We start from the raw sequence: 25,808 nt of genomic DNA on the forward strand, positions 1-25,808 counted from the left end.
CAAGTCTGTGGTCATGACCGATAACCCGGCATAGACAGGGAGTTCAAACAGTTTGCAATACTTCTCCTGGGTTCCTTACCTTTGCTCAGCTTCATATAAATTGTGTTGTCTTTTAAGGCACAGAGACCTTCAGGCAGTGAGGGTAGTCCCACAGCACTGTTATTGCACTGAAAGGCTGTTTCTTTGAATGCACACTCCTGCACTGTTGCCCAACTAGTTGCACGTCAACATTTTTTGCATACTGAGGGCTGAATTGTGGCTAAACCATCAGCAAGACTCCCTCATGACTGCTGGTAAGCAGGGGCGGGGTGGGGGGGGTGGGGAGACAAAGTGACCCAATTAGAAAATACAGAGCAACGAGACCCAAGATATGTTCTGCGATTTGGAACCATACAACAGAACAGCGCAGGAAATAAAACCAAAGACAACACAGAATCGGTTTCGCAAATGCTATTTACCAGTACCGGAGACTGGTTTGGTAGCTTTGAACAATAGAATCTATACTCTGTACAACAGATTACACCAGCATAGGACTGGACAAGCAAATGAATTCAAGCCACCCAGCTGAATGGTATCGCTGGAGATTGCGTCTGTGATGTTTATCGTGTCATTTCTGACTTGGGCTGCCAGGTGAGGAGACAGGCTGGGCATATTCACAGTTCCATCATCCCGGTGGATTAAAAAGCAAAAGGAATCACTGCTGGGCAGGATCAGTCTATTTACAGCAGAGCTATCAACTGCATCTTCATTGGCCTTCGAATGCATTCAGCGGGTCTTCAAAAGCACTTGGAGCTCTGGGCTCAGGTTTCGCTCCTGAAGGCGTCTGAACAGGTTGGGGTTTTTTGGTCTGTGACTTGGACTGGCTATTAGGCAGGAAGATGTCATCTAGGAGAAGGGGAGAAGGAAGCAAGATCAAAGGCAGCACCAGCAAAGGGCAAAAACGCACACGCAGCAACTTTGTCACAGGTGTGATGATCTTGGCTTATCTTGCCCATGATTTCTCAGGCTGGGCAGCCTTAACGTAAGAAGAACATAAGATCCCTGCTGGATCAGACCAGTGGTCCATCTAGGCTACCATCCTGTCTCACAGAACGGCCAACTATTTACTGTGGAGGAGCCAGAAAAGTAGAAGTCCCTTTGATACAGATGCCAGGGCTATCTCACAAAGGACATCTGCTTAAATTTGGAGGTGGGAGACTGTGACACTCCTAGGGACTTAGCTGTGGACCCCACCAATGTTTCCTCTAAGCTGTGGAGTCTTGTGAGCAAAAATTCTACTTTGTGAGCTCCTGGCATTAAAGCTGTGAGCTGCTGCATAAATTATTGTGCTCTGGGGCCATTTTTCCTGAACTAAGATAAAAATGTGTGAGCTGGAGGCTAAAAATGTGGAGCTAGCTCATGCTAACTCAGCTTAGAGGGAACACTGGACCCCACTAAGTTAAATGAGTCCTTCAATGCATCTAGGCTTTCTAGGTTTCACCATAAAACCACAATTCCCCTTGGGGGATATACCCACCACCATGGTTTCAAGGAAATGTGCCTAAAAAGAGTAGCAGTTCTTTCAAAGGACTTCCAAAGGGAGATTAGGAGGAGAGACTGCTGAATTGCAACTGATAATGAAGCTCAGGACAATACATCCTCCTGGACTGAATCGAGACCTAGGTTTTCTGGACCATAGTTATATCATATTTCTGATGAGGTAGTGAAGGATCTTGATTTATACACCAATTTCAATCAGCCAAATTCCACAAAACAATTTCTAAACAGTTATATGTGCCCAAATTATACTGGTCAGGTAACCATCCTTTCATTTCATTCCCCAACATTATCTTGTTAGAGGATTTGTTCTTAAAACTCTCTTTGACATTTCTTCAACTATTGTAGAGAATGCAGGATCATTCGGGATAACAAGAAGATTCGATGTGAAGCTTTTCTTTTTAATGACGACTGTCAATTTGAAAGGTAGTCCTCTGACTTTTAAAGCCCCTTGACTTTTAAAATTCTGGCTACACCCCTTGCACCCCCCATGCTGCATTAGAATTCCAGTAGTGCTTGCAGGCTGAAAAATGCTGGGGACCCTGCTCCAGACATCTGGGGTCCTCACAGCTTTCCAGTAAATATAGTGAGTGGTGGAAGCCAGGAGGGCCTGGCGTGACTTTGTCCATGGGGTCGCAAAGAGCCAGACTTGACTGTGCGACTGAACGACGACAACAAAAAGCCATAATTCAATCTACTTAATCTGCAACCCCTGCAGCTCCTTTATCACAAACAGATATGACCACCTGGGGTGCCACAGAGAACGGCAGGCCTCTTTTGAGCGGTCATTGCCTTACCCATGTCCTCATCAAATATGGACTTCGCTTCCACCTTCTTCTTGGCGCTCTTCTCTTTCGGTTTAACAGCAAGATCGGCAAAAATGTCGATGTCGTCGTCAAACAGGTTTGCTTCCAGCTCTTTTGCCTTGACCGGGGGGAGCTTAACAGCTTCAGAGGAAAAGATGTCATCCTGGAACAAAGGAAGATAAAATTTGATCTAGGGGAGCTTGTTGTATCCTCGTACATAAGGGGCTGCTTGGCGTGCAAGGAGGTGCCAGGGTCAGTCTCCGGCATCACTGGGCAGGAAGTGATGCGAAGGACCCCTGGCTGAGACCGTGGAGAGCTGCTGCGGTTGCAGTAGACAAGGCGGTATCAAGAGGGCCAATGGTCTGATTCAGTAGAAGTGAGTGTCGACCCCGTCAGTAACCAGGATGAGAGCCCATGGGATCTCCACGGAAGGGCAGAATACATTCCTCTAGTACATTCTGTAAAGGTGTGAAGTGTGGGAGAAGAGCGGGGCATAAACTGGCTGAATATGATTTTTGTAGAAAGCATCATCCCACTTCCAAGCTTGGCTCCAGGAGGGGGAGGAGAAGACTGCAGATTTATACTCCGCCCTTCTCTCTGAAACAGAGACTCAGAGCGGCTTACCATCTCCTTTACCTTCCTCCCGCACAACAGACACCCTGTGAGGTGGGTGGGGCTGAGAGGGCCCTCCCAGCAGCTGCCCTTTCAAGGACAACCTCTGCCAGAGCTCTGGCTGACCCAAGGCCATGCCAGCAGGTGCAAGCGGAGGAGTGGGGAACCAAACCCGGTTCTCCCAGATAAGAGTCCGCACACTTAACCACTGCACCAAACTGGCTCTCTCTCTGGAAGGGGTGAAGCGCATCTGTGCTTCCTACAGTCTTCTCCTACGTTTATATATCTGTTTCTCAAGCGTGGGAAGATCAGCAGATGCTTAAATCCGCAGAGCAGGCCCATACTGAAAGAAATTAGATTTTCCTCCAAACTTGGGAATCCCCAAGGTTTGCAGAATAATCAGATCTCTGTGTAAAATGAAATGCGGAGGTTAGATTCTTCCCCTCCCCACCCCCCCCAAAACCCCTTAGACCACATGTGCAGACAATGGACTTGCCTCCTCCTGAGTTGGTGGCCTTCAAGGGCCGCTTTGGGCCTGACCTCAATGGCAGTGGCCTGAGAAAGCCACTCAAAGCCACCTGCAGTGTTGGCAGCAACCACCCAGGCCTGCTGTGGGCTCTCATATGAACCTATGAAGCTGCCTTCTACTGAATCAGACCCTTGGTACATCAAAGTCAGTCTTGTCTACTCAGACTGGCAGCGGCTCTCCAGGGTCTCAAGCTGAGGTTTTTCACACCTAAGTGCCTGGACCCTTTTTTGGAGATGCCGGGGATTGAACCTGGGACCTTCTGCTTCCCAAGCAGATGCTCTACCACTGAGCCACCGTCCCTTCCCTGACCAGCAGCGGCTCTCCAGGGTCTCCAGCTGAGGTTTTTCACACCTAAGTGCCTGGACCCTTTTTTGGAGATGCCGGGGATTGAACCTGGGACCTTCTGCTTCCCAAGCAGATGCTCTACTACTGAGCCACCGTCCCTTCCCTGACCAGCAGTGGCTCTCCAGGGTCTCCAGCTGAGGTTTTTCACACCTATTTGCCTGGACCCTTTTTTGGAGATGCCGGGGATTGAACCTGGGACCTTCTGCTTCCCAAGCAGATGCTCTACCACTGAGCCACCGTCCCTTCCCTGACCAGCAGCGGCTCTCCAGGGTCTCCAGCTGAGGTTTTTCACACCTATTTGCCTGGACCCTTTTTTGGAGATGCCGGGGATTGAACCTGGGACCTTCTGCTTCCCAAGCAGATGCTCTACCACTGAGCCACCGTCCCTTCCCTGACCAGCAGCGGCTCTCCAGGGTCTCCAGCTGAGGTTTTTCACACCTATTTGCCTGGACCTTTTTAGTTGGAGATGCCGGGGATTGAACCTGGGACCTTCTGCTTACCTAGCAGATGCTCTACCACTGAGCCACTGTCCCTTCCCTGACCAGCAGTGGCTCTCCAGGGTCTCCAGCTGAGGTTTTTCACACCTATTTGCCTGGACCCTTTTTTGGAGATGCCAGGGATTGAACCTGGGACCGTCTGCTTCCCAAGCAGATGCTCTACCACTGAGCCACCATCCCTCCCTCAGTGGTGGAAGAAACCACCCCAATCTGCACCAGGCCCGGCCTTGGCAGCCTGCGAGATCCATGCTGGGACCGCATGCAGGAGCCTGAAAGAGTTGGGCTGGGCTACAGCCGCACCAGCAGCAACATGAAACCCAAACGCACTGCAAGAGCAGCCCGCAAGAGCTTTGTCGGGCCCAGACATACCCAGCAGAGGCCTGCGAGAGATGCCCCAGGTCTGGACCTGCCAGCAGCAAAGCACGAGAGCTGTGCTGGGTCCGGGGTCGCTGCTGCAAACCCTGCCACGGCACGAGGAGGAGGGCAGAAGGACAAAGTTGTCGCTTCCACCCCCCGCCTGGCAAAGCTGCAAGTTGTGGGGTGAGGAGTCGTCACTGTGCCCCAGAGCACACAATGCTGGAGGGCTGTGTGGAAGTCACCCCTCACCTCCCTACCAAGCCAGCAAAGCTACAGGCGGAGGGGGGGGGAGGGAGTGGTACAAGAGTAGTGGCTTCCCCCGTATCAACCAGGCCAACCTGTTGGTGGACGGAGTCCTCACTCCTCCCCCTCCCCCCAAGTGAGCAACAGAGGAGAGGCTGAGAGCCAGGGGCTGGGGTGAGCGACTTTGGTGGTGGTGGTGAAAGAAAGAGGAGGTATTTGCCATGCAGAAAATTTCGTCACTCGTGGGCCATGTTCAATCTTGTTCCAACGGCCCCCACAACAAATTTTTTCCACGTCGGCTCCTATTTTGGATTTTATGTTGCAACATGAGCTGCTTCCATCAAATCGGGCGTATCACTCTTGGCTACATTTTTATTTTATTTTTCTCTTTCTCTACCTTTTTCAATACTATTTCTCTCCCCTCTTTCTCTCGGCTCAGGCGTTCTCACTACTGAGCACATGGTCATTTATTCCTGGCATACTGATTGTCTTACTGTCAGACACTGGAAAAATACTGTAATGAAATGCTTAGCTTAACTGACTCTATTTTTTAACCTCTATTACTAACCATGGGAAGAGACCTTGCGTATCAAAGTAGGAGCATAGTTTTTACTAACACGGGTGTGAATTCCTGTCCCTGGAACTAACAATGGCAATTCCCCTTTGAAGATAAAATGCCTCCGGGAATGGCGGTCTGGCCATCCCTGTGAGATCAAGGACTGCAAAAAGATAAGAGGAAGTTACTGTGTGAAAAGTATCACTTTATACTAAGAATGCTTGGGAATGTGATTTTGTTTAGAAACCTTTGATGTGCAATTCCTTGAAGTAACTCCTCACTGGCAGAAATGTATCAGTTCCAATCTTTCCACGCTCAGAAACTATGAACTCTCAAATAAAGCCTTAAACTTTGTATCGAATGGAGTCTGGTTGATTTGAAGTTCCATTGTCTGACACTTACGGTACCTTATTTTGACCATTGGTCCTTCCAAAGGCATCACTTTCTATGTTAATCCGATTCTCAGGGATTCTGGGGGAGGGACGGTGGCTCAGTGGTAGAGCATCTGCTTGGGAAGCAGAAGATCCCAGGTTCAATCCCTGGCATCTCCAAAAAAGGGTCCAGGAAAAGAGGTGTGAAAAACCTCCGCTGGAGACCCTGGAGAGCCACTGCCAGTCTGAGTAGACAAGACTGACTTTGATGGACCGAGGGTCTGATTCAGTAGAAGGCAGCTTCATATGTTCATATGTTCATTTTCACCCAAGGCTACCCTTATTCGCAAGTCTCGCTCCATGCAAATTAATTGCTCTGTGTAAAAATGCTCTTTTTATTTTGTCACATTGCATATTTTGCTTACTTTTCGTTATTTTTTATGCCGGTGTTACAATAATTTTTGATTAAATAAAGTATTTTTTTAATTTAAATGTAAGAAAGAGGAGATGGATGTCAGAAAAGATGTGTGGAAACGATATAGAGGTGAGGGGAAAGGGAAAGCCCCTCCCCACACGTTTCTTGCGGGTCCCCGCTTGTTTTGCCTGAACTCCCACGTTTCCGTGAAACTGCGCACTCTTGTGGCACCAGGGTGTCCCGCCCTCTCCTTTACCAAATAAGGATCTTGCCTGTTTTCTGCTAAGCAAAGTAGGACTGCATAAAAGCCAACTATGATCCATTTCTGAAGGACCCCTCTTCCTTCCCCGGTTACCTCAAAAATATCTTTGACTGTAGGAACCGCCTCTGACGGAGGACTTGGTTTGGCAGCTTTCCTTTTCAGAGGCTTTTTACTACTGAAGAGATCGTCTTGGTCGTCCAGGAAAGACGCCGGGCTGGGCTTCTTCGACGGCTTTGCAGGCTTGAAGAGGTCTTCGCAATTTGAATCGTCGGGCAGCAACGAAGCAGGCGGCCCCTCCCCTTCTTTAGGGGCGTGGCTAGCCGGATTCTCCATTTCCCACTTGACCTTTGGCCTTGAGGCAGCTTTGGATTCTCCGCCTCCTTCAAAGAGGTCGCCAGACTCAAAGAGATCGTCTGCATCAGGCGGGGCTGCTGCCTCGGAGACGGGGCCCTCGTCTGTCTGATGCGGCTGGCGGCTGCTGCTGGTGGACCGATGCACCTGCACCTTCCCATTGGCTCTCTTGGTCCCCAGAGCCACTGGCGGCACAGAGGTTTCCATCGAGAGGACGGGCGGGGCGTCCTCGGAACCACTCCCTTCATTCTCACTGGACCTCTGAGCGGCCAATCGCCTGGCGGTTCTGGTGGGTGGCCGACGCTTCTTTGTCATTTTGATTCTGCCCTATAATCACACCCAGAGATGAGAGACAAGGGGGTTGTTTATGCATTTTCTGTAGGCGCCTCTCTTCCTTATAGAGCTCAAGGTGGCTTATGACATCGATAAAAATGTATAAAAGACATTTAAAACATTAATAGGGCCAGATTATTAACATTAATAGAGAGAGCCAGTTTAGTGTAGTGGAGAGAGTCAGTTTGGTGTAGTGGTTAAGTGCATGGACTCTTATCTGAGAGAACCGGGTTTGATTCCCCACTCCTCCACTTGCACCTGCTGGCATGGCCTTGGGTCAGCCAGAGCTCTCACAGTTGTCCTTGAAAGGGCAGCTGCTGTGAGAGTCCTCTCAGCCCCACCCACCTCACAGGGTGTCTGTTGTGGGGGGAGAAGATATAGGAGATTGTGAGCAGCTCTGAGTCTCTGATTCAGAGAGAAGGGCGGGGTATAAATCTGCAATTCTTCTTCTTCTTTATACCCAAAATTTAAAATTGCTAGTAGAAACTATAAGAAGTTCTTAAAAAATCATCTCCAACTGCCTCCTAAAGATCAGGAGACCCAGTCTGGTGTCGTGGTGAAGTGTGCAGACTCTTATCTGGGAGAATCGGGTTTGATTCCCCACTCCTCCATTCACCAGTCCCCACTCTTCCACTTGCAACTGCTGGAATGGCCTTCGGCTGAGCTTTTTTTCGGTAGAAAAAGCCCAGCAGGAACTCATTTGCATCTTAGGCCACACCCCATGATGTCACCACTGTTTCACACAGACAGGGGGTTTTTTGTCGAAAAAGCCCAGCAGGAATTCATTTGCATATTAGGCCACACCCCCTTATGTCAAGCCAGCCAGAACTGCATTCCTGCTCAAAAAATAGCGCTGGCCTTGGGTTAGCCACAGCTATCGCAGGAGTTGTCCTTGAAAGGGCAGCTGTTGTGAGAGCCCTCTCAGCCCCACCCACCTCACAGGGTGTCTGTTATGGGGGGAGGAGATAAAGGAGATTGTAAGTCTCTGATTCAAAGAGAAGGGCAGGGCAGAAATTCCAATACGTGTTTCAATAACGTTCACGGAGTCTTAATGACTGATAGATTCCGGTGGGTAGCCATGTTGATCTACAGAAGTACACTAAAGCTTATACCCAGAATTAAACTTTGTTGGTCTTAAAGGTGCCCCCGGACTCAAACTTTGAACAATTTCGCATTAGACTTTTAATCCTAGTTTAGCCTTGTCTCCAAGCTGACATTCTACAATAAAATCATAGAGTCATAAAATTTCTCTGATTCTAGTGTAGAATGTCAGTTTGGGGACAGGTCTAAACCAGGATTAAGAGCTCAGTGGCGCAGAGCGTTAAAGCTACAGTACTGCAGTCCTAAGCTCTGCTCACGACCTGAGTTCGATCCCCGATGGAAGCTGGGTTTTCAGGTAGCCGACTCCAGGTGGACTCAGCCTTCCAGCCTTCCGAGGTCAGTCAAATGAGTCCCCAGCTTGCAGGGGGGAAGTGGAGATGACTGGGGAAGGCAATGGCAAACCACCCTGTAAAAAGTCTGCCGTGCAAACGGCGTGATGCGATGTCACCCCAGAGTCGGAAACAACTGGTGCTTGCACAGGGGACCACCTTTATCTTTTTCACCTTAACTCATTTGTATGTTAGACCACACCCCCTGATGTCTCCATTGTTTCACCCAGCAGGAACTCATTTGCATATTAGGCCATGCCCCCTGATGCCAAGCCAGCCCAAACTGCATTCCTGTGCGTTCCTGCTCAGAAAAAGCCCCGGGAAAGATCTAGAAAGCACCAGCATATTCTTTCTCTTATTTCTCAAGCTATCCCATCAATATTTGAGCGATTCAACTCACCTTGTTTGCGCTATGCAGAGTGTCCGCTTGCACCGGATAATCGAAGCTGACTCCCGTCTCTTCACTGCTCCCCGAAGGAGGGGCAGTCTGAGCGTGCTGCTCCTTGGGAGGCTCCGGATGTGGCGGGGGAGGCTTCTGAGTCCCGGCGGGCAGCAAAGCCGCTGGGTTAATATCCAGACTGGCCTTAGAAAGTGGTGGAGAGAAGGTGGCATTCGTCAACAGCAGGCCAGGCCAGCGACAAAGACAAACGAGAAAGAGAAGAAAGGGCCTGAAAGCAGCAGAGCTCAGGAAAGCGCCATTAACCCATAAACAGTGCAGACGGTCAGGTGTGCACAGATGTGCTCCCCTTTGCTCTCGCCCAGAAATCAGCTCCCTCCTCTGCCCCAGAAGGGAATAAAGCAAGCCCTATTGCCCATGCAATCTGCAGAAATCGAAAGCTGTGATCTGCTAAGCCAAAGCTGGAAGAAAAAAAGATTTACGGAGAACCACAATTAACGCTGCAAGAGAAGTGTGCGGAAAGTTAGGATACAGGTGAAATAAGTTACTTGTAATTTTCCAATCCGAGATGAGGGCTCTTTGGCTTTACTCGCAGCAGGGCCGGTGGGTTTCTGCATAAAGTCACATTAGACTGGAGTAAATCCTGATGAATTAGACCTAAAACACTTCAACTGACTCCATGGCGCACCCTTCCCTGCCGCAAGCCCTCAAATGAATTCGACAAAACCAGCAAGTACCAGTGGCTTTGCAGGAGCAGAGCTGAAGAGACCGTCCTCGCTGTCGTCGTCTCCGAACAGATCTCCTCCAGACGGAAGCTTCCCCCGGGGCTTCGGGATCTGAAACAAGAGCCCCTGGGAAAGGTCACACCCGTGTCACCTCTGCAGGCATCCCTTTCGTGGGCAGGGCTGGCAGCGTCAAACCATTTGGGGTCACTTCTGCCTGTTGCTGAGAGCCTGCTTGCAGTGAGAACTGGGGAGGGGAGCACTTCTGACTGTACCACTATGCAAGGGGGGGTGGGGCTCTGACTGTTCCACCTCAGAAGGCATGTGGGGGCTCAGGCGGGAAGAACAAAATCTCTCTACACAAAGGGTCTCCAGCCTGCTTGAGTCTGCAGTACCTTATGGAATTCTGACACAGGGCGGTGGGCGCAATGACAAAAATGGCCGCCGTGGGAAACAGAGCCCCCCTCGCACCCACAGAGGAAGACCAAGTGCAGGGGGCCACGATTATTAACTGACACAGGGACAGAGAAAAGGAAGAATAAAACCCATGTTGAGGTAGCAGCCGCTGCCAAAACAGCGTTATTCTCATCTGCAGAACCAATCGGCTCTCCAGCGGCCAATCGGACGGCCTGATTTATTTATTTACTTATTATTTCCAATTTATAGCCCGCCCTTTCCCAAATGGGCTCTGGGCGGGTAAAGACAGTCAAAAATGCAAGATTAAAATCAATTACATATCATCAAACAAAATACAGTCTAAAAGCGTTCTAACAATCTAAAAACAAACTTCAGTTCTGCAGCTGGTGGCATCAGTCGCCACCACTCCTTCCATACATCCCCCAGCTGGTATAAGATAAAGGGGTCAGCAGAGTTATTTCATCAGGGTCCCTGCAGCAGGGAGGCCACAGAAATGACAAAATGCCCACCGCCTCGGCTGAATGCCTGGTGGAACAGCTCTGTCTTACGGGCCCTGCGGAACTGCAACAGTCCCTGCAGGGCCCTAATCTCTAATGGGAGCTTGTTCCACCAGGTAGGGGCCAGGACAGAGAAGGCCCTGGCCAGGTTGAGGCTGAGTGGACTTCTTTGGGGCTAGGGATTGCCTGCAGATGTTGATCCATGGAGCATAAGGCTCTCCGGAGGGTATACGGGAAGAGGCGGTCCCCCTGGCCCCGCCCACTTTCTATAAACACTTGATGGGCACCCCAGAAAAGGTGTTGGCGGGCGCCACGGAGCCCATGTGCGCCACGTTGGGGAGTCCCTGCTCTTCACCTATAGTGACCTGCTGTGTCAGGGAGAAGATTAGGCAGCCAGGATCCCAGTCTCTACATTGCTGGGAGGAACAGTCTTATGGAAGAGCTCCCTTGGCGTCTTCAACATCTGGCCAAAACTGCTTGGCGACCCTGGTGCAGCAGCCATGTTTGATCTGCACACAGGAGTCCCACAGTGCTGGTGTGCAATCCAAGCAGGGCTTTCTTTGTAGCAGGAGCTCCTTTGCCTATTAGGCCACACACCCCTGATGCAGCCAATCCTCCAGGAACTTCCAGGGCTCTTCTTCCAGGGCCTACTGCAAGCTCCAGGAGGACTGGCTACCGCAGGGGGGTGTGACCTAATATGCAAAGGAGTTCCTGCTACAAAAAAAAGCCCTGAACCCAAGGCAGCTTTACGTGGCTTGCAACTGTCCCAGCAAAACGAGGCTCCGGCCCATGCGGAGTCCCACAGCGGAGCTCTTCTGCCTTGCTGCCCATGTGTTCGAGCAGGGCCTGAGCACTGAACCAACGTTGGCCAATCTCTTCGCTCATCCGCCCCCTGGCTCAGGGAAGCAAGCGGGCTCTGTTGCCCTTCCACAGACAAAGAGCAAAGCCGACAGGTCTCTCTATGCTACACAGAGGCCAAAAGGCACGTTTGCACCCAACGACATGGCTGCGTCGCCATGTCTTCGATGCTCCTGGCTAGGAAGAAGCCCGGGAAGGTCTGTTTTGCCATCTGCATGGGGGAGCTGCACTGGAGAGCTTACTGGGCAAAAAAACCCCTCTGCTCAGCTGCCTCCTGTTTACAAGAAAAAAAAAACCCCGGGCTAAAATCAACACAAGCAGCAATTATAATTCTACTGTACGCTGCAAAGTCAGTAATAGCACTCCTCTGGAAAAGCGAACCGCCACCGAATTTAAATTTATGGCATAAAAAACGGTGGAACCTGTATTTTTTTTATTTATTTTTTTACGCAATATTTATATCCCACCCATTCTAGGCAGACTCAAGGCGCTTTGCACGTAATGAGGAAAATTACATCAAATATAAAAACTATATTAAAAATCCCACACAGGATATATCCTTTGAATCAGTATGGTTTCCTATTTTGGAATATTCAATCTCTCTAAGTGAGATTCCTGATAATATATTTTACCTCTATTAGAAATTATTTTATTATAGTTTATTTTTTTCTTCCCTTTTTTCTTTACAAAGATACATTGATTGATAATATTCTTATTTGTCCCTACTGAACTGGTCACAAAATCTGCAGTACTATTGTAACATTTAATTTAATCGCTGCATGTAGCTTAATAATTAATAGACTGTTTAAACAAACAAAAAACCCAGGCTGTGGCTCGGTGGAAGAGCCTCTGTTTCGCTTCCAGAAGTCCCAGGTTCAGTCCTCAGCATCTCCAATTAACAGCCCAGGCAGTAGGTGGTGCGAAGACCTTATCTTGTAAACCTCTATCACGTCACCCCGCAGTCAACGTTTCTCCAAGCTAAAGAGCCTCAAGCGTTTCAACCTTTCTTCATAGGGAAAGTGTTCCAAACCTGTAATCATTCTAGTTGCCCCTTTCTGCACTTTTTCCAATGCTATAATATCTTTTTTGAGGTGCGGTGACCAGAATTGCACACAGTACTCCAAATGAGACCGCACCATCGATTTATACAGGGGCATTATGATACTGGCTGATTTGTTTTCAATTCCCTTCCTAATAATTCCCAGCATGGCGTTGGCCTTTTTTATTGCAAACGCACACTGTCTTGACACAGAGTGTTGGACTGGATGGGCCATTGGCCTGATCCAACATGGCTTCTCTTATGTTCTTATGATCTCTGCCTTAGACCCTGGAGAGTCACAACCGGTCGGAGTACACAAGACTAACCTTGATGGACCAATCGTCTGGTTCAATACAAGGCAGCTTCACGTGTGCCTCTGTATAAACCACTGCTTTAGGGGAAGGGGTGTGGCTCAGTAGTAGAGCCCCTACTTTTGGCATGCAGAAGGCCCCATATTAGAAGTGATTCTTGGCTAGTTTATGCTCTCAAAAGTCGACATGCTATCCCAATCACAGGAATTGTTCCTTTCACTTTAAAAAAAAAGTTTCATAACCCAACACAAGAATCCATTTTCGTGCAACGTTTCTTGAGCGTTTCAAAAATAACCAACCGACCCCTTTCCTGTTGCTGGCGAAAAGGTCAACGTCCGGATCGTTGTCTTTCTGCATCTTATGGCTGAAGAGGAGTTCTTCGTCCTGGAAGACACCAGTGCTTTTGGGACGAGCTCTCTTCTCCGGGGGCTGCAAAGAACAAAATATCCAAGATGGTTATAATGCCTCCAGCGAGGAAGACAGAAGAGAACTGGTTTTGTGTCAGCATTCGAGCTAGGAGAGCATTAACCCTCTCAAGGTAAAAGGAACTCCTTTGCATCTTAGGCCACACACCCCCAATGACGCCAATACTTCTGGAGCTTACAGTAGGCCCTGTACGAAGAGCCCTGTAAGCTCTTGGAGGATTGGCTACAGCAGGGGGGGTGTGGCCTAATACGCAAAGGAGTTCCTGCTACAAAAAAAAGCCCTGACCGGAGGGAAACCTGCTGCTCAACAGACGTCGCCCCCAGAAACTGATCTGCAAAGATCTCACCTTTTCGATGTCCTTCTGGATGCTTTTGCCAGCGTCCACCTCCTCCGCTTTCTCTTCATCCTCAAACAAGCTGAATACACTTTTTGTCTTTTTCCGGCCGTCTTCCTCCAAGGGGGACTGAGAAGGAACACACACGGTTAAACGACCAGCTTCGTCAGCAGCAAAGCAGCCAGGACGGAAACAGGACTCTTAACGCCTTCCTGATTCTACACTTGCGGCGAAGAGGAAGAAAAGGTTTTGACTGCCTCTCAGAATTCACCACGTTGCTTTGAGTTTCCCTTTGCTGACTTGCATAAAAAAATGCTTAGAATGACTAGAATCTGGCCGGTAGGAGACGACACATGCACGCTTCCGGCACATCAGCAGTCCAGCAGCTTCCCAAATGACACTCTGAATTACAGCGGGCCATTCACACAGGAAAAATGATCATTTCCGGCACTAACGGAAGGCCAGGTTCTACACCAGCAGAGTGCTGTGGGCATCACAGTCCCTGCAAGTACTTCACACGGCACCCGCCAAGCTTTTCAGAAAAGGGGTGGAGCTACTGTAAGACAGGGGTTGTTATTGGCTGCCCTCATTCAAATGAAAGGACATTCCACAGAAGGGTGAGGAGGGCTGGTACGCAAGTCGGCCTCTCGTTATTAAGCATGTGGCTTCATTCCCTCTTCGGTCTGTCCTTCGCAGGAAGGGTGAGGAGCGAAGGGTTCCGTTTGGCCCTGCCTCCTGTGGCAGACATTTCAAGGGAGTCTTCAGGTGCAAACCAGGTAGGATCTCTGCTCCACATGCCAAGTTTTAGAACCAGTGTCGACAGACGCAGCCAGACCTCTGCATGAACATTCTGCAACATGGCGGTTCTTACCTGGTGACTGGAGGGCTGCCCAACGCCCAAGATTAATTCCCGACTTATGTTTTTATTAGTGCCATCACCCAGAGCACCCCCCCCCCCCTCCAAAAGCGGACACCTGGGTTAGGCTAGTCTAAATTTTTATTTTATCTTAGTTTACTTCATTTATACCTTCTTATTCCCCAAGGGGGGGGGCATTCTCCTTTCCTGCATTGTATCCTAATCACAACAACTCCTGGGGGGTGCACAGGCAAGCTGTGAGTGTGTGACTGGCCCAAGGTCAGTCCAGCTTCCATGGCAGAGTGGGAGATTTGAACCCAGGTCTCTGCAGATTCCAATCTGACACTCTAGCCACTACATCACAATGGCTCTGAACCAAGCCTATCTTACATTCTAATAGCAAATGTGGCAAAACTTTGGATGCTTAAATCAGCTGACTTGAGAAGTGAACAGGCAAGGCAGATCTTTCTACAAACCTGAAAAGGGCCCCAGGTTTGCAGAGAAATCTGAAACCTAAGACAAAATGCATCAGGGTGTTTTAAAAAATCCCAAAATGATGAAAGGAATGCCTGTAGCTTAAAAAAAACAGATTCCCTTAGTGGCTGTTCCTAGGCAACAACAGTATTCCAGACTGGGGTTTTGTGAACAAAAAGACAGGGGGGAGGGGCACGGTTCTTTCCAGGCCTATTTCAGCCTTTGAAGGGAACAGCTCTTCCACTGAGCCACCAGACTCATCCCGAAGCAGGAAGCAGAAGACGACGGCTGCAGATTTATAACCTGCCCTTCTCTCTGAATCAGACTCAGAGCAACTCACAATCTCCTATATCTTCCTCCCCCACAAGAGACACCCTGTGAGGTGGGTGGGGCTGAGAGGGTTCTCACAGCAGCTTCCCTTTCAAGGACAACTCCTATGAGAGCTATGGCTGACCCAAGGCCATTCTAGCAGCTGCAAGTGGAGGAGTGGGGAATCAAACGCGGTTCTCCCAGATAAGAGAGCTATGGCTGACCCAAGGCCATTCCAGCAGCTGCAAGTGGAGGAGTGGGGAATCAAACCCGGTTCTCCCAGATAAGAGTCCGCACACTTAACCACTGCACCAAACTGGCTCTCTGGAAGCTTCAGGGCACTGACAGAGCCGCAAATGGTAGGTGATGCCTAGTGGAGAAAGCCTGGCTTTGGGCAAGGCAATTAGCCTAAGCTGGCATTTCAGCCCAAGGCTTCATCCCAACACCACCCTCCCTTCTAGTCACGGAGCAGGTTATTCCACAGGAACATCCTACAGGGATTTCTTTCAAACAGGTTGTCCTCACTTTCTCCTTTTCCTGCTCTCCTAGATCTCCTCCAGAACCAGCCGGAAGGAATGCTCCAGGTTCATCCAAAGGTCTGGTCTTCTCCTTCTCCTGTTTCTTCTGCGATGTTTCCAGCAAATCCGTCTGATCACCAAGAGGCGAGGGGTCAGGAGGAGGCCCTTTCCCCTATAAAATTAACAAAGCATCCTTATATCAGTGTCAAGTCTGCTTTAACTCTGGTCAAGCCTGCACTCAATCTTTGGTTCAGGAGAGAAGCATCCTGGGTAAAACCATACTGTATGCCAATGCTGCTAGCTTGAACTCTCCTCACCCCCCCTTTCCTTTGTTATGTAGTTGTGCTTTGAAATGGGAATATGTGAAAGAGATTATAGAGCCTTCTCAGGCCGGGCATCGGGGGAGGTTGGAGCCAAAGAGACGCTCAAGGCCAAAGCAGGTCTGAGAATGAAATTGTAACATCAATGTGTGAATGTGCCCTGCATAGTCCCCCTCCCTCAAGAATCCCTTTGAAGTGTACCTTATATGATTGCATTCTACTGTATGATCTTTAGTCTTTCAATCTCCCTGTAGTCGAGAGCTATGTTATCGATAAACTAGCTACTTTGTTATCAACAAGGACTCGTTATTGAATCTGCCGACTTGACAATCAGCACTGGAAGAGATGAAGGCAGACCACAACTATGGGGGCCAGCAGGAATTTAGGTTTAGCCGACAGTGGCACAGCAGAAAATGTCACCGATTCACATAAGAAGGATTTGAGAAAGTTCAACATTCTGACTGTGCCAGCGAAATTAAAACTCTGTTGCCCTACAGTAAGAGATTGTATAAGGAGTGGTAAAACTGCAGTAAAACGGTAAAGGTAGTCCCCCTGTGCAAGCACCAGTCATTTCTGACTCTGGGGTGACGTTGCTTTCACAATGTTTCCACGGCAGACTTTTTTATGGGGTGGCTTGCCATTGCCTTCCCCAGTCATCTACACTTTCCCCCCAGCAAGCTGGGTACTCATTTGACCGACCTCGGAAGGATGGAAGGCTGAGTCAACCTGGAGCCAGCTACCTGAACCCAGCTTCCGCTGGGATCGAACTCAGGTTGTGAGCAGAGGGCTCCGACTGCAGTACTGCAGCTTTACCACTCTGCACCACGGGGCTCTTAAAACTGCAGTCCAAACTCTCTGCTCACGACCTGAGTTCGATCCCAGTGGAAGCTGGGTTCAGGTAGCCGGCTCCAGGTTGACTCAGCCTTCCGAGGTCAGTAAAATGAATCCCCAGCTTGCTGGGGGGGGGGAGCGTGTACATGACTGGGGAAGGCAAGGGCAAACCACCCCGTAAAAAGTCTGCCGTGAAAACGTCATGATGCAATGTCACCTCAGAGTCGGAAACAACTGGGGACTTTTTGCTGTTGTTCAGGATCTTCTCCAGGGAGTGCTCCCTTTACCTTTTTTAATAAGGAATTATCCCCTGGAAGATTCCTTCCACAACAAGGCAATGCATTTGCAGGCTTACATTTTGTTCAGGACTTCCCAACGCAAGGAAGCTACACGCTCTTTCCAGTTTATAAACTGATCCCCAATCTTCAGTGGGCTTCCCAGTGTGTAAATTTATACAATGGGAAGAGTGTGTAACCTCCTGGCCTTCTTATTCATTAAGTATAAAGGGCAACTAGAATGATTACAGGTTTGGAACAGTTTCCCTATGAAGAAAGGTTAAAATGCTTGGGTCTCTTTAAGCTTGGAGAAACATCGACTGCGGGGTGACATGACAGAGGTTTACAAGATTATGCATGGGATGGAGAAAGTAGAGAAAGAAGTACTTTTCTCCCTTTCTCACAATACAAGAACTCATGAGCATTCAATTAAATTGCTGAGCAGTCGGGTTACAACGGATAAAAGGAAGTAGTTCTTCACCCAAAGGGTGATTAACATGTGGAATTCACTGCCACAGGAGGTGGCGGCGGCTGCAAGCATAGCCAGCTTCAAGAGGGGATTGGATAAAAATATGGAGCAGAGGTCCATCAGTGGCTATTAGCCAAAGTGTGTGTGTGCATGTATGTGTATTGATCACTGTGTGACACAGAGAGTTGTACTGGATGGGCCATTGGCCTGATCCAACATGGCTTCTCTTATGTTCATGCATGGATAAAACACACAGATAGCGTGGGATTACGCCAGATCTTTCTTCAACAGGGCATGTGATCAACAGAGGAGGTCACCCCATTCCCTGATTGGTGGAAGACGAGGAAAAGCCTGATGAATGGGGCAGCTAAGCTTCTGGAGAAGGGTTGCCTCAGTCCTGAGTATTAAATATTTGAGTTCTAAGTACCGTCACTGCTTGAACGCTGGATGGGAGGGGGGACGGCTGGAAGTCAAAGAGAGAGTCTCCATTTATAGCGTCTTCTTCAAACAGGAGAGCAGCTTTCTGAGGTTTTTTTTCACTGCAGCAAAAAAAAAAAAAAGCCACACACACACACAAAGTCAGTTCATATAACGAAGGTATCAAATATTAGCACCCTTTAGTTCTAGACATGTCAGCTGCCTGGTTGCACATTACTTGCCCTTCAACGAGAGCGCCCCTACAGCTGAACTGTGGAAGTGCAAGCCCACCAGAAAAAGCCCCCTCCTGATGAAAAGTCTTGGATAGATCACCAGCAGCCCCTGTCAGACATTGTAACTTACCTGTTTTGATATGCTTTAGACTGTCCATGTTCCCTTGCCCTGACTAACTCCATTTTGGGTGCCTCTGCTAGCCATGTGAATAAAGCCTTGCATTTCAAACACTTTCGCAACAGTTACTAACTCCCCTGGGAAATGCCTAGCATAGCACTAACGAATGTAACAGCTCTTTGAAGAGAGTGAGCCTCAAGGTAACCAGCGGGGTTCCTTCCTTGAGAAAGAGATAAGGGGGCCTGGGAACCGGCTATTGCTTCTCCAAAGTGTGAGAATGGGTTTATTGTTTAGCTTTTGATGTTAGAGGTTAAAATGGCATGTGCTGCTGCAAAAATGTATCAATCTCAATCCGTCTCTATCCAAGACAACAAATAAATGGATTAAGCTGCTACAAATTATGGTCCGTTTACTTTGAAGTTCCAAGTCTGACAGCCCCTGGAGCTGAGGTTTTCATAAGAACACCAGAAGACCCCTGCTAGCCTTCAGAAGAACATCAGAAGAGCCCTGCTGGATCAGACCAGTGGTCCTTCTAGTCCAGCATCGTGTCACACACAGTGGCCAGCCAGTTCCTCTGGAGGTCCAACAACAGGGCATAGAGGCCAAGACCTTCAGAAGATCATGAGAAGAGCCCTGCTGGATCAGACCAGTGGTCCTTCTAGTCCAGCATCGTGTCACACACAGTGGCCAGCCAGTTCCTCTGGAGGTCCAACAACAGGGCATAGAGGCCACGACCTTCAGAAGAACATGAGAAGAGCCCTGCTGGATCAGACCAGTGGTCCTTCTAATCCAGCATCTTGTCTCACACAGCGGCCCACCAGTTCCTCTGGAGGGCTAACAACAGGGCATAGAGACCAAGACCTTCAGAAGAACATGAGAAGAGCCCTGCTGGATCAGACCAGTGGTCCTTCTAGTCCAGCATCGTGTCACACAGTGGCCAGCCAGTTCCTCTGGAGGTCCAACAACAGGGCATAGAGGCCAAGGCCTTCATTAGAACATGAGAAGAGCCCTGCTGGATCAGACCCTCCATCTAGTCCAGCATCCCATCTCACACAGAGGCCAACCAGTTCCTCTGGAGGGCTAAGAGGACATAGAGGCCGAGGCCTTCTGAAGAACATCAGAAGATCCCTGTTGGATCAGACCATGAAATGACATCTGTTTCAGCTAGCTGAGAACAGCAAAGAATGGCGCACCAATTTATGCCATGAGACCTTCACTCTTTTCAGTTAAAAGGTAAAAAATGCGCTGTCAAATTCGTGCCCCATTAGATGCTGCTGAAACAGACCCGGCAAGCCCATGAGATATCAGATCCCAGACGCATCACCTGTCTTTAGTGAGAGCAAACAGATCCTCCTCTTCCTCAAAAAGGCTCTTCTTGTTTACGGGGATGGCAGCCTTCATAGCTTCCTTTTTTTGGCTGCCTTCAGAAGCAGGTTTGACTGCGGCAGAAGGATTCCAGTGGTCCTGGAAATAAAGAAATCCATCCTACCATTATTGCCTTTTAGACAGCATATCACGTTTGACCGAAGATGGTGGCAACAATAGCACAGTAGAGGGCAAAAGAGTGGCTCATCTTGCCCCACAATGTGACAGAGATCATGACAAGGACGTGTCCAGGTGGAGGGGGCAGGGTTGGTATGTCACAACACCCAAGAAAAAGAAGACAAGGCAGAACTTCCCCCAGAGCAGCAGCACTGGGCTCCCCAAACCCAACTTGCCCTGGGAGGGCTAACAACACGGCAGAGTGTGAGGCCTTCAGCAAACCATCAGAAGAGCCCTGCAGGATCAGACCAGTGAGATTCATCTAGTCCAGCATCCTGCCTCACACAGGGGCCAACCAATTCCTCTGGACAGCCAACAACAAGGCGTAGAGGCTAAGGCATTCTTAAGAACCTAAGAAGAGCCCTGCTGGATCAGTCCTTCTTGTCCAGCCTCCTGTCTCACATAGTGGGCAGCCAGTTCCTCTGGAGGGCCAACAACAGGGCACAGAGGCTGAGGCCTTCATATGAACACCAGAAGAACCCTGCTGGATTGAGCCAATGGTCCATCTAGTCCAGCCTCCTGTCTCCCACAGTGGCCAACCAGTTCCTCTGGAGGGCCAACAAGAGGGCAGAGAGGCTGAGGTCTTCATAAGAACATCAGAAGAGCCCTTCTGGATCAGACCAGTGGTCCATTTAGGCCAACATCCTGTCCTACACAGTGGCCAACCAGATCCTCTGGATGGTCAGCAACAGGGCATAGAGGCCAAGGCCTTCATAAGAACCTCAGAAGAGCCCTGCTGGATCACACCACTGGTCCATCTAGTCCAGCATCCTGTCTCACACAGGGGCCATTCAGCTCCTCTGGAGGGCCAGCAACTGGGCAGAGAGACCAAGGCTTTCAGAAGAACATAAGAGCCTTGCTGGATCAGCCAGTGGTCCACCTAGTCCAGCATCCTGTCTCACATGATGGCCAGCCAGTTCCTCTGGAGGGCCAAAAGCAAGGCGTAGAGACCAAGGCATTCCCCTGACGTTGCTCTGGGATTCTTGTTCACAGGGCCTCTGAATATGGAGGTTCTGCTTGGCAGATGCACAACAAGAAAACAGAAGGAAAAGCATGGTGACCATGAGCAGGGCATTTGGTTGCTTCTTCCACAAAGAGGTTACCCATCTCCCCTCAAGCGAGGGCAAAGGATAAGGCAGCTGCCAAAAAAATGCACGCGAGACTCTTTGGGCGAGCTCAACTGTCAGCAGGGCAGAGCTGGGAAGCTGGGTACTCCCCCCACCCCCTCTGTCCATAGCAAAGCAGTGTTGCTGACCCAGATGTGACCCCTGCCTTTCCTGGCAGCTCAGGAGAAAGACTGCTGGGAGAAACACAATCTCTGAAGCACAGCACCCGAAACGTGCATCCGGCACATGCCAGCTCCAACGCTGAATGAGACCGGGCATGCAACCCCATCTGCTTCAGTTAGCTGAGAACAGCAAAGCCGGCCGTTTGTTCGTCGGTAACCTTTGGACTTGGTACCTCTTCATCGCTGCTGAAGAGCAGACGGGACGCTTTCTCCGGGGGCGGTTTGGACACGGGCGTCTTCCCAGGCAAAGACCCAAAGAGTTCCTAAGAGGCATGGAGAGAAGAAGAATCTACTTTGCTGCAACACTCAGCCACGTCAGTTTTATGGGGAAACGGAAATATGAACCTATGAAGCTGCCTTCTACTGAATCAGACCCTCGGTCCATCAAAGTCGGTACTGTCTAGTCAGACTGGCAGAAGCTCTCCAGGGTCTCAAGCTGTGGTTTTTCACGCCTACTTGCCTGGACCCTTTTTAGTTGGAGATGCCAGGGATTGAACCTGGGACCTTCTGCTTACCAAGCAGATGCTCTACCTCTGAGCCACCGTCCCTCCCAAAGTCAGTATTGTCTACTCAGACTGGCAGCGTCTCTAAGGGTCTCAAGCTGAGGTTTTTCATGACTACTTGCCTGGACCCTTTTTAGTTGGAGATACCAGGGACTGAACCTGGGACCGTCTGCTTACCAAGCAGATGCTCTATCACTGAGCCACCGTCCCTCCCAAAGTCAGTATTGTCTACTCAGACTGGCAGTGTCTCTCAGGGTCTCAAGCTGAGGTTTTTCACGCCTATTTGCCTAGTTGGAGATGCCGGGGACTGAACCTGGGACCTTCTGCTTACCAAGCAGCTGCTCTACCACTGAGCCACTGTCCCTTTCCCCAATATTCTCCAATTTAAATAGCATCAAAAGAGAGAGGGGGTAGTGGGAGGGAGGAGCAGACAAAAACACTCCATGTGCAAGCTTCCAGCTTTGTCCTTGCTAATGAAGGACCACCCCATCAACTCCCTTGAGTCCTCTGAACATGCCGGGGCCCAGCTGTGGAAACCTCTCCTGGCACAAATATGGCTAGCAGACACTCAAGTGGGCACATTCCTGAGGCATTCCTGACTGCAGACTCTGAATCTCCCTACCTCGGGAAGGGGTGGGGGGGTGGGGTTGATTTGTCATTGCAGCCTTCTGACATCAGAAACAAATATCTTTGAGAAGGCTTTTGAGGGGTTTATTTGAAGACACAAAGCTGCCTTATCCTGAATCAGACCCCCTTGGTCCATCAAGGTCAGTACTGTCTACTCAGACTGGCAGAGGCTCTCCAGAGTCTTTCACCTTCTATGTGGAGATGCCAGGGATTGAACCGGGGACCTTCTGCATGTCGAGCAGCTGCTCTACCAGAAGATAAGAAGATATTGGATTTATATCCCGCCCTCCACTACGAAGAGTCTCAGAGCGGCTCACAATCTCCTTTCCCTTCCTCCCCCACAACAGACACCCTGTGAGGTGGGAGGGGCTGAGAGGGGTCTCACAGCAGCTGCCCTTTCAAGGACAACCTCTGCCAGGGCTATGGCTGACCCAAGGCCATTCCAGCAGGTGCAAGTGGAGGAGTGGGGAATCAAACCCGGTTCTCCCAGATAAGAGTCTGCACACTTAACCACTACACCAAACTTGCTGGAGGCTTACCACTGCGCCCTGGCCCCTCCACTCCTTGCTGAATCAGTTCTGGCGACCCTTCCCGAGGTTTTTACTCTTGGAACAATTCTTTCGGACAAAACATCTCTTGGATTGAGGAGACCAGGTAGCAGATCCGCCACGAAGTCCATCCAAGTAAAGCCAAATTCTCCCACTGATCTGGCCTGGCAAGTCCGTGGGGCCCTGCAGATACTGCCGGCAAGGAGGGGGGCAAATGCTCAGGACCAAGGCTTCCCCTCATGTGGAAGGAAACCCAGCTGCTTTCAGGTATACCCAAAAAAGGCGCCACTGGATTCGGAATCTAGCTGGCTGCTCTCAGGCAACCCTCACCTCTTCGTCCTCATCCTCAAACAGAGAGAGTGGTGCTTTCGTTGCGCCTTTGCTGGGGAAGCTCGAGCTTTTTGAAGGTCGGCTGGAAGAAAACAGATCCTGCAGGATGGAAAGAAATCGGTTACGAACTTCCAAGGAGCTTTTCTTTTTTTATTCAGAAGCACCCAAAGACAGGGACCAATGCCCAATTGCTGGAGGCTTAGGGGGGGGAGGGGGACTGGCAAAGGTCGATTGGTTTACTCCATTCTCCCGAATGGACCTCAAAGCTTTTCTAAGACACAGCTTGGCCCAGTCACACGTTCTCAGCCTCTGGTTTCCTGAGAGGTAGCTTCGGTCGAGACCATGTGACTGGCCCAAGAGAAACGAGCAAACTTGCATGGCAGCGTAGGGATTCGATCTCAGCCCAGCACTTTAACCGCTGCGACATGCTGGCTTCCGGCCACCGACCCTTCTAGAAACATCCCAGGGGATCAAAAGGGTTCCCGGTCCTGCCATCCTTTTTTTTTTTTTTTTAGTTTAGTTTATTTATGATTTATATCCGGCCCTTCCCACCAAGGTGGCTCAGGGCGGCTCACAGCACATAAAATCTAACATAAAAATATTAAGTTTAAGCATTTTACACAGTTAAAAACATTAAAACATCGCAGAAACATAGATGTGCCTTAATCTTTGCAGCTGCCCACTCAGCTTGGCTGGGGAAGAGCCCACCTCACCGGCACACAATTCCGCTGCCTCTCTAACGATCCACACAAATCTCAGTGCAAATATAAACTCAGTTCAATACTTTGCCCCCTCCCCCCACTTGTCCCTCTGTTTCTCTCCTCCTTCTTGGCACTCACTTTCTCTTTCTCTCCCATGCACCTGACAAACATGACTCTTTCTATCCCCAAACCACTGAGAGTTGGGCAGAATGTGCACAAGGGTGGGGAAGGCCTTGCCAGGTGAGCCCCCCCAATCTGGCACTGATTTTTTTTAAAGTCTAAAGAACCTCAATTAGAAGGGCAAATAGGGGGGAGCCCTAGAAAATGGCATTGATGTAGGTGGGAAGATCTGAAAACTTGCACCTTTAAACCAAATTTTATTGAAATAAACAAGCCAAAGAACAACAGCTGTACTAAATACGCTGCCAGTGGGATATGGCTACGTAACCGCCTGTGAAGCAACATACTAAAGATTACAGCAAAAAAGAGAAAAATCCTTTGTATATTCTTAAATAAATTTACCTTCTGTAACTAAACTATATATGCCATAACAATACAAATAAGGAACACAAGTTTTTACAATATCAGACAACCGTGTGAGGGTTTCTTGATTTGAAAAACAAGTTTATAAAAAGAGGACCATAATGCTTCAAAATTAGAGGTATACCTCCCAGTTTCGGCTTCGTTAGTATTTGAAGCTATCCATTACACATACATGGCATAGATTTCGGAGCCATTCAGTGATTGTGGGTATATGATCAGACTTCCAAGAGAGTGCAAAAAGAGCTTTAGCTGCAGAACACAGTAAAGCTATAAGATCTTTTCCTATTGATGGAATTTTTTTGTCTCCCCAGTAATTTAAGACCATTAACTTTCCCGAGAGAGGCACCATATATGATGTAATGTACGTACATTCCTGATGTGGGGATTCAGGGATCTGCCGATGCGGGGATTCAGGGATCTGCCTCACAGTGGCTGACCTCTTTTCTCCAAGATCGGGGACAAAGGGTGGTGATTGGGGAGGAAGTATCCCAGAGGCACTCTCTTAGTTGTGGGGTGCCACAGGGAGTGGTCCTATCCCCGATGCTATTTAATATCTATATGCGCCCCCTTGCCCAGATTGTCAGGAGGTATGGACTGGGCTGTCATCAATATGCGGATGACACCCAGCTTTATCTATTGATGGGTGGCCAGACCGACTGTACCCCGGAAAATCTAGACCTGGCTCTACAAGCCGTGGCATCTTGGCTCAGGCTGAGTCGACTGAAACTGAATCCGACAAAGACGGAGGTTCTCTACCTGAGTCGGGGTGGTCCAAGGGGAGAGATCCATCTGCCGACTCTTGATGGGGTGCCATTAACACCGGTCCCTAAGGTCAGGAGTTTAGGCGTGCTCCTTGAGTCCTCCCTTACAATGGAGGCCCAGGTAGCAGCCACTGTTAGATCTGCCTTTTTTCATCTTTGGCGGGTACAGCAGCTGGCTCCTTTCCTGGAGCACAACGATTTAGCGATGGTAATCCATGCTACGGTCACCTCAAGAATAGATTACTGCAATGCTCTCTACATGGGGCTACCCCTGACGCAAACCCGGAGACTACAGCTAGTGCAGAATGCTGTGGCACGGCTGCTAATGAGGCTGCCACGATGGGAGCACATTCAGCCAGTGCTGAAACAGCTGCACTGGCTACCTGTTGTGTTCCGAGTTCGCTTCAAGGTGTTGGTATTGACCTTTAAAGCCCTTTATGGTCAGGGACCTGCATATCTACGGGACTGCCTTTCTCCATATATCCCCCAGAGAACACTGCA

At 49.5% G+C, this 25,808-nt stretch overlaps 1 protein-coding gene across 1 annotated transcript in view; it reads right to left on the bottom strand.

The window, feature by feature from the left end:
• Positions 1–435: 435 nt before the first annotated feature.
• Positions 436–25,808, bottom strand: part of WASHC2C (WASH complex subunit 2C) — a 64,878-nt gene continuing 39,505 nt past the window's right edge. Inside the window, exons 17-29 of the mRNA XM_060240970.1 lie at positions 23,303–23,401; positions 21,468–21,557; positions 19,789–19,928; positions 18,124–18,235; positions 15,809–15,973; positions 13,657–13,773; positions 13,188–13,313; positions 9,778–9,876; positions 9,589–9,651; positions 9,044–9,226; positions 6,623–7,207; positions 2,334–2,505; positions 436–885 (exon numbers count right to left, since the gene is read on the bottom strand). Coding sequence (XP_060096953.1) covers positions 746–885; positions 2,334–2,505; positions 6,623–7,207; positions 9,044–9,226; positions 9,589–9,651; positions 9,778–9,876; positions 13,188–13,313; positions 13,657–13,773; positions 15,809–15,973; positions 18,124–18,235; positions 19,789–19,928; positions 21,468–21,557; positions 23,303–23,401 — 2,091 coding nt within the window. The 3' untranslated portion in view covers positions 436–745. The remainder of the gene's footprint in view (positions 886–2,333; positions 2,506–6,622; positions 7,208–9,043; positions 9,227–9,588; positions 9,652–9,777; positions 9,877–13,187; positions 13,314–13,656; positions 13,774–15,808; positions 15,974–18,123; positions 18,236–19,788; positions 19,929–21,467; positions 21,558–23,302; positions 23,402–25,808) is intronic.

Source organism: Heteronotia binoei, chromosome 6 (assembly GCF_032191835.1).
Source record: "Heteronotia binoei isolate CCM8104 ecotype False Entrance Well chromosome 6, APGP_CSIRO_Hbin_v1, whole genome shotgun sequence".
Classification (NCBI taxonomy): Eukaryota; Metazoa; Chordata; class Lepidosauria; order Squamata; family Gekkonidae; genus Heteronotia; species Heteronotia binoei.